General features: G+C 42.7%; 2 protein-coding genes across 2 annotated transcripts; one reads left to right on the top strand and one right to left on the bottom strand.

The window, feature by feature from the left end:
- The first annotated feature begins 4,069 nt into the window (after positions 1-4,069).
- LOC115956668 (tropomyosin alpha-1 chain-like) lies at positions 4,070-4,794 on the top strand. The gene is made up of 3 exons (XM_031074977.1): positions 4,070-4,102; positions 4,177-4,419; positions 4,528-4,794. Exons 1-3 carry the CDS (start codon positions 4,070-4,072, stop codon positions 4,792-4,794), a joined length of 543 nt encoding a protein of 180 aa, XP_030930837.1.
- Positions 4,795-6,806: 2,012 nt separating this feature from the next.
- Positions 6,807-8,531, bottom strand: LOC115956667. The gene has a single exon (XM_031074976.1). It carries the CDS (start codon positions 8,529-8,531, stop codon positions 6,807-6,809), a length of 1,725 nt encoding a protein of 574 aa, XP_030930836.1.
- Between the last annotated feature and the right edge of the window lie 127 nt (positions 8,532-8,658).

Raw genomic sequence — 8,658 nt, 5'->3', positions numbered from 1 at the left:
AGGGGTTTTAGAGAGGATGGGAGAGGTTTAAAACAAGTTTCCCACGAAAAAGCTCTTTAAAAAGTTGATTCTGAGCGACTCGCGACTGGCGAGTCGCGAGCCAAGTCGCGAGTGAGCCGCGAAACCTCTCTGTATGAACTCGCGGCTTAGACTCGTGGCTTGCAAGCCACCAAACCGAGTAGCCAAAACTGGCAGCTTGCTGGCAGCTCACGCAAGTAGCCAAAATGAGTGGCCAAAAAATCTGACACTTGTTTTTCAAACCAGAACATGTTTAAACATTGAAAAACACAGTAAGCACTAAACATAAACACAAAAAGTGATAAAAATCACTTCCAAAAACATATAAAATGATCAAAAATATTTTTGGATTAATCCATATAAGATTGAGCACACACACATCACATTTAGACAAGTACAATCTAACAAATGAATAAGACATTCATTGAACATTAGGCATGTGTGTTGTGTGTGTGTATCAAATGTGGAATAGTCCTTAGTCTAGAGTGAAACTTCAATGATCAATTCAATCAAGTCATACACAACTAGTGCTAAGTCAAGTGGTCTATCTCAATTATAGAAATGAGCATATATGACCTCCCACAAGAAAATGATTACATATGATGAAGCTTTTCATTTGGCTTCTTTACAATTCATAACATTTGATCATTTTGAATCAATACAACTCATTTTGAGCAATACATCTCATTTTTGAGATTGATGCCTGAAATTTTTGATATTTCAAATTGATGAACAAGCCTTTGGCTTTTTGGGCATCATACATTTTCATATAAGTCGCTTTCCCTTTTTCCTAGTCGAATACTAGTATGTGCGACGGATTTTGCAGCTCATTATCTCTTTTCATTTTGAGATTTACATTTATTGAGCTCTTTAAACAATAAAAATAAAAGAGTGGGAAGAGATATAAGCACGAGTCTACGCATGTATCAAAACCAACATGACTATTGACAAATCATTCATGACAAGCTTGAAGATCGATTTACAATAATCACACAAAGATGTCAAGATTTTTCCCACAAAGATATAAGTGCAAAAATAACAAGCTAAGCTCGTAAATGCACAAAGCCATTTGTACAAAGGTACAAGGCCAAACTCACATGTGATATGTGCTCAAACATATACGATCAAACTTTTTGAATTTTTCACTTTTTATGTGGTTTTGGATTTTTTACTCACACAAAACTGAAATATAAAAGTAAGATAAAAAACAAAACAATGCATATAAATAGATGCAAGATGCACAAAATGCATGAAGTTATGACATTTAATGCATGAAGGGTCCTACAAAGATCGAAAGAATTAGATCAAGGACCAAAAGAGCAAAGGCTCAACCATAGGAACCCTTCCTCATCCAAACGGAATGATTGTTTGGAATGAGTATCTCAAGAGAAGTGAGACAAGGGTTGGAAGAATGAGAACCGGAGATGCACATAGACAAGGAGTTAAGAGCATTAAACATTTTCTTTAACAACATGCTATTTTCACTCAAAACCGGTTTACTCTTTTTAGCACTTCCAAAAAGCTCAAGTTTCTCTTTTCTTTTGATTCTTTTAAAATCATGAAACTTAGAGCATTGAGGTCTTAGATGACCAAAGGCACCACAATGGTGACAAACAATGTGTTTAGGTCCACTAGGCTTTTTGGGAAGGGATCTAGCAACATGGTTTTGTTCCCTCTTCAACTTATGACATTAAGGTCTTATATGACCAATCACACCGCAGTGGTGGCAAGTTGGAACAAACTTAGATCCATTCAAAACCTTAGGTTGAGACCTAAACGAAGGCTTTGACTTAACAGCCTTTCTCTCCACCTTTTGATTTCTTTTATGTGGAGGAATGTACACCGATTTGTCCTTTAAGGTAGAACACACACTAGGCACAAAATCGGGTACCACAACATGATTGTAACAAATATTATCATCCTTTTTAGCAATAGGTTCAGCAATCAAACACTTGGCATGCATCTTAAGAGATTCATTTTCACATTTTAACTCATCAACAAGTTTGTTAGACAAAACAAGTTTAGCATCCAAGTCCATATTCAAACATTCAAACTCTTTCAGCTTTTCAAGAGAAATTTCAGCAAGTTTTTTATATTTCTCAACCAATTTGTTGGATTCATTGAGCTTAGCAATCAAATCATCCTTTTCACAAAATAACTTGCTCAAATTCTTTTGAAACTTCTTAGCATTTTTCTTCAAGAGTTTGTCAACAACACCCATGGATTCAAATAACATGTCATCACACTTATGAGGATTAACACTCATAGAGGCATTTTCACAAATACATGGCATGTTACATTCATCACCAACCAAATCATGCAAAGAATCATACAAGGCACAATCCATGGCAAATAAACACAAGGGGTCAAGGATCACACTTAGGTATTTAAACCACAACAAGAGTACCCGCTCTGATACCAATTGAAAGTTCAAAAACGTGTACAAAAACACCTTTGAACGTTTAGACCCCCAAATAACAACTTAATCAATTCAAGCAATATGTCAAACAACTAGTGTGCGGAAACTTAACATATGCTATCAAACGAAATTGATTAAATACTATCTAAGCCATAACAGATTAATATCCACAGCAGATAAATAAAAAGGCAAAGATAGAAGATGCAAACACAAAGACAACACGCGATGTGTTATCGAAGAGGAAACCGAAGCTCTCGGCGAAAAACCTCTCCGCCGCCCTCCAAGCGGTAATCAATCCACTAGAAAATATAGTTGGGATACAAGGACAGCAATAGACCCTCCAAGCCTAATCTACCCAGTGCACCTAAGCCCTCCAAGCTTCTTGCTCCAACGAGGTTACGCCGAACCTTTTTCTTTTCTAGCTTCCCGGATTCCGCTACTACACCGTAGCATCAACCAATGAAGATTAGTTCCTTCCTAACTGCTTCCCAGAAATCGAAACAGCAATCTCACAATGATGATGATGGTGAGAACCTGGTTTGGTATAATGCCTCTCAAGGATTTGACAATGGAGAGGAAGAGAGTTGAGGAATTTGAAGAGTCTCTAAGGTATAGATTGTGTGTGAATCAATCTAGTTTTTCTTTAGGGTTTCTCTCTCAAAATTCTCTCTGGAAGCTCTCTTTCAATCGTGGGTAATAGGGGTATTTATACTGGAGTGGAGAGGAATGTGAAACGTCAGGTTTTTACAAAACAGGGGTGGCTCGCGGCTTGACCTCGCGGCTTGACTAAGTCGCGAGATCCAGTCGCGAGATAACCGTATGGCCAGTTGTCCTGTTTTGTCCTGTAGTGCTCCAGCTAGCATGACTGTTCATCTTCCAACATGCTTGGCACGTGTGCAGCTTCTGGCGGCTTGCAGCCGCGAGTCACCCGCGAGTCCCAGCCGCGACACTCTGTTTTCTTGCACACTCTTGAGCAAACTTCACTCTATCTCACTCTCTACCCTTACATCAATCCCACCTAAATACAGGGTTACTAAATGCTGAATTACAAGCAAATTTGGCACGGAATAAAGCCAATTAGATGGTTGAATAAATTCAACCTTACACCATCCACTGGTATTGCGACGGACCAGAGCCAACGCCAGCAGCTGTCAAGTACGAGGAAAAGACTCGAAGACGTAAGTCCGTCATCTTTACTCTTATTTGAACGGTCTTTATTTTCATTTTGGTAGCTAACATTTCCCGTCTTCCTTTTCAGAAATGGACGATGCTAAGAGGAGAGTGTTGATCAGGTCAAAGGCCACAAAGAAGAAAGAAACATGTGACGTGGCTCCCACTGGGACGGGCCCAAGTATCCCGTTCGTAAAGAGGAAACCGCTGCCTAAGGGGAATCGTCCTACCAAAAAGGCAAAAGTATCCTTGGAGCCCGTCGTAGGGCTTATGGCTGAGGCTGCGAAGATGGCCACCCCAACGAAACACGGGGTCGGCAAAGGCATCATGAAGGGTCCGTCGACAGACCAAGAAAAGCCGCTCGTCCTTCTTCAAGAGGATTCTAAACATGCGTTGGAGTAGATCTCATCCATTATTTACTCGGAGGACTATGAGGACTTGGGGAATCACTCTACGGAGGCCATGGGGGAGACGGGCCTTTTTGCAATTTCTCAAGTAACCCTACCTGTCTCCTTTACCACCGTCCATTACTTTAGCTTTCAATCTAACTCCCCTTTTTTTTATTTCAGGCAATGGTTATGATGAAAGGGCTGATGGGACGATACCTCAGCCACGAGACGACCTTGGAACGTGTACAGGCGAAATCAAAGCAGACGGAGGATGAGCTGAACCAACTGCGAAGTTGGAAACCCAAGATGGAGAAAAAGCTTGAACTTTCAAAAAAAGCGAGAAAAAGTCCTGAGCAGAGTACGGAGGAGGCGAAGAAGGCCCTTGAAGGCAAGAACAAGGAGATACAAGACCTGAACGATGAGGTACGTCAGGCTAAGGAGGTTGCGATACATGAGTACTGTGACTCTGACGCCCTGATTTCAGAACTAGGAGACTCCTTCCTTTAAGGCTTCGATGATGCCATCCGTCAGATTAAGAAGGCCTACCCAGACTTGGACGTTTCAAACATCAAGGTTGAGGACCAAGCTCAAACCTCCGTCATACCCGTCGCCTCAGAGGACACTGATGACCTCTTTGCTGATGACGAAGTTCTTGGCGATGAGGAGTCAGTACAAGCCCAAAATGCACAAGTACAACCCGTTGTGGAGGTGGCCCATCAGTCTGTTGCCAATGAAGCCCCTTATCTGGAAAACGTTGTAGGGCAGACGATTGACACTCAAGTCCAACAGTTGCCATAGTTAGATAATTTTTTTATTTTTTTTTATATATATTTGGAGAACAATTTTCATTCGTTGTGGATAATATGTAAACATTTCCTTTCAAGGGCTTAATATTATTCAGCTTTGTTGTTTCTGTTGAATGCATCCGTTCATTTTGTTCTACTTGTGAAGGCCGTCCTACCGAGTATTTTAATTTTTTTGGCTTTTTAGATTTGCACCTTGTATTCTAATATTTTCGAGCTAAACCATCAACTCTGAACTTTCTAATGGCGGTTCGTCCATATTATTGCGGACCTTGTTTGCATCCATCCCCTTATTGGGTTTCTTTTTAAAATTTTCACCCTCTTTGGATGATCCGTCCACCTTGAGGACGTTATTTCTGTTCGTTCATTCTTTGATCTGAAGAATTTTTAAGATTTGTCATGTTTGCGGACGTTTTATCCGTCCACTTGAGCTGAAGAAGCTTTTATGATCCGTCGTGTTTTGTGGGCATTTAGATTTATCCGTTCACTTTCTCAGAGATACTCCGTCCACTTTGTGGACTTTGGGTCAATATCCGTCCATGTCGAACTTCAAATTTTCATCCTCCTGGGATGATCCGTCCACTTCGTGGACTTGTTTGTATTCGTCCATTTTGGACTTCAAATTTTCATCCTCCTAGGATGATTCGTCCACTTTGTGGACTTTTTTGTATTCGTCCATTTTGGACTTCAAATTTTCATCCTCCTGGGATGATCCGTCCACTTTGTGGACTTGTTCTATATCCGTCCATTTTGGACTTCAAATTTTCATCCTCCTGGGATGATCCGTCCACTTTGTGGACTTGTTCTATATCCGTCCATTTTGGACTTCAAATTTTCATCCTCCTGGGATGATCCGTCCACTTTATGGACTTGTTTGTATTCGTCCATTTTGGACTTCAAATTTTCATCCTCCTGGGATGATTCATCCACTTTGTAGACCTTGTGTAACCTATCCATTCATAAAAAATCCATGTGGAAAACCAAAGCTGTATCTAAATATTCCTCTTAAAAGAAAATGCGTTTGTAGAAGAAAGTACTTGCCCCCTTGGGCTTAAAAAGGCACAAAAAGATTGTAGCAAGAATAGTTCAGGAAAAACTAGTAATTGTAGCTAAATATTAAATAAACTGGTCAATTGGGATCGTTGCTGTTCTCCATATTACTTCTACCAGTAGTACTTTCGTAGGTGTTCCGCGTTCCATGGGTGCTACAGCTTTTTTCCATCCAGCGTTTCCAGGTGGTAGGTGCCCTTCCTCTGCCACGATGTGATCCTATAGGGGTCCTTCCCAATTAGGGTCGAGCTTCCCCTGAGATGGATCTCTAGTGGCACCCATTACCTTCCGTAGTACCAGATCACCGACCTGAAAGTCTCTATACCTGACGCTGGAGTTGTAGTGTTTTGCCATGAGATTCTGATAACGCGCCAACCTTTGCTCTGTAGCCGCTCTGACTTCGTCCACCAAGATGAGCTGAAGGCGCATGGCCTTCTCGTTCTCATCCTTGTTGTAGTTCTCCACTCGATAGCTTGTGAGCCCCACTTCTGCGGGAATGACAGCTTCACTTCCGTATGCTAGACGGAATGGCGTTTCTCTAATGGGTGTTCTTGTTGTAGTCCGGTATACCCACAGAACGCTTGGTAACTCGTCTGGCCAGATACCCTTTGCCCCTTCGAGCCGGGTCTTGATTATCTTGAGCAAGGACCGGTTCGTGACTTCGACCTACCCATTAGCCTGTGGGTGCGCGGGTGACGAGTAGTGGTTCTTGATTCCTAGCTCCGAACAGAAATCTATGAACATGCTGTTGTCGAATTGTTTACCGTTGTCAGAGACCAGTACTCTAGGTATCCCGTACCTGCATATGATATTCCTCCAAACAATGCTTCGAATGTTTTTCTCCGTGATAGTGGCTAAGACCTCTGCTTCTACCCACTTAGTGAAATAGTCTATGCCAACTACCAGAAATTTTAGCTGCCTGACCGCTGTTGGGAATGGGCCCATGATGTCTAGTCCTCATTGAGCGTACAGCCAAGGTGCCATTATCGAGGTCAGCTCTTCGGACGGTTGCTTGATGAAGTTGCTGAACCTCTGACACTTGTCATATGACTTGACATAAGCTTGTGCGTCCTTCAGCATTGTAGGCCAGTAGTATCCAACTCGGATCAACTTGTGTACTAACAACCGTGCCCCTGAGTGGTTTCCGCAAATACCCTCGTGGATTTCTCTCATGGTATAGTCTGCTTCTTCCGTTCCTAAGCATCTCAGATACGGACGGGAGAAACCTCTTTTATACAGGACATCTTTCATCAAGACGAATCTTGCTGCTTGGACCTTCAGTTTTCTTGCGGCTTCCTTCTTGTCTAGCAGGACGCCGTTCTTTAAGTAGGAAACCAGTGGTGTGGTCCAGTTGTTCTTGGAGCCAATTTCCTGTACATTGTTGGGATCTATTAATGGATAGAACTGAACAAAAGAGAGTACGTTACCGGGGGTGATCATATGTTCTCCCAAAGCGGCTTTGGCAAGGCGATCGGCTTGCTCATTTTCTCCTCTGCGGATCTGGACGACTTTGGCTTTCAAGTCGCTTACTCTTTGTCTTACTTGATCAAGATACCTCCGCATCCTCTCGTTCTTGCATTCATAGTCTCCATTCACTTGATTAGTAACGACCTGTGAGTCACAATAAATGATCACGCTCTTGGCCCCTACTGCTTTGGCAAAATCGAGCCCTGCTACGAGTGCTTCATATTCTGCCTCATTGTTGGTAGTGGGGAAGTCTAGACGGACCATACACTCAACCGTGTCCCCTTTAGGTGATAGTAGTACGATGCCGGCCCCTCCATCCTGTCTGTTGGATGATCCATCTGTATGTATGCTCCACTGGGGAACATCATTTGCCCCCTTGCACTCGTCGCTCGTAAATTCAGCTATAAAGTCCGCGACGATCTGTCCCTTGATAGCGGTTCTTGGTTGATACTGGATGTCAAACTCGCTCAGCTCTATGGCCCATAGTGCCAATTGACCAGCGGCTACAGGACTACTTATTGCCCGTCTCAAAGGTTTATTGGTCAGGACAATCACCGTGTGGGCTTGAAAATATGGTTTAAGCTTACAGGCTGCCGTGACTAATGCGAAAGCAAGTTTTTCCATGGGCGGGTATCTTTCCTTAGCTCCGTGAAGTGCCCGGCTGGCGTAGTATACGAGCTTTTGCACCCTATCCTCTTCTCTGATCAAAGCGGCGCTGACAGTAGGGGGGGAGACGGCCAAGTAGAGGAAAAGCTCTTCACTTGGTTGCGAGGGACTCAGCAGCGGTGGGGAAGATAGATAGGCTTTTAACTCCTCGAATGCTTGCTGACACTCGACAATCCACTCGAAGGATTTCTTCAATGTGCGAAAGAAGGGTAAGCACTTGTCTGTTGCTCTTAACACGAATCTATTCAATGCTGCTATTTTGCTGTTGAGGCTTTGTACCTTCTTCACATTTTTTGGGGGCGCCATCTCCATTATGGCTCGGATCTTGTTCGGGTTGGCCTTAATCCCCCTTTGAGACACCATAAATCCTAAGAATTTTCCCGCCGTCACCCCGAAGGCGCACTTTCCCGAATTGAGCTTCATGTTGTAGGAGCGAAGGGTGTTGAATGTTTCTCTAAGGTCTTCCAAGTGATCTTCCTCCCTTCGGCTTTTCGCTAGCATGTCATCAACATAGACTTGAACATTTCTCCCGATTTGTTGCGCAAACATCTTGTTCATAAGCCTTTGATATGTTGCGCCTGCATTTTTTAGGCCGAATGGCATCACCTTATAAAAGAAAAGGCCTTGGCTAGTTACGAAGGAAGTTTTCTCTTAATCTTCTTCGTGCATTTGGATT

Source organism: Quercus lobata, chromosome 8 (genome assembly GCF_001633185.2).
Source record: "Quercus lobata isolate SW786 chromosome 8, ValleyOak3.0 Primary Assembly, whole genome shotgun sequence".
In the NCBI taxonomy this organism is placed as follows: domain Eukaryota; kingdom Viridiplantae; phylum Streptophyta; class Magnoliopsida; order Fagales; family Fagaceae; genus Quercus; species Quercus lobata.
The sequence above is the reverse complement of the archived record's forward strand: the minus strand, read 5'-3'. Positions and strand labels throughout refer to the sequence as shown.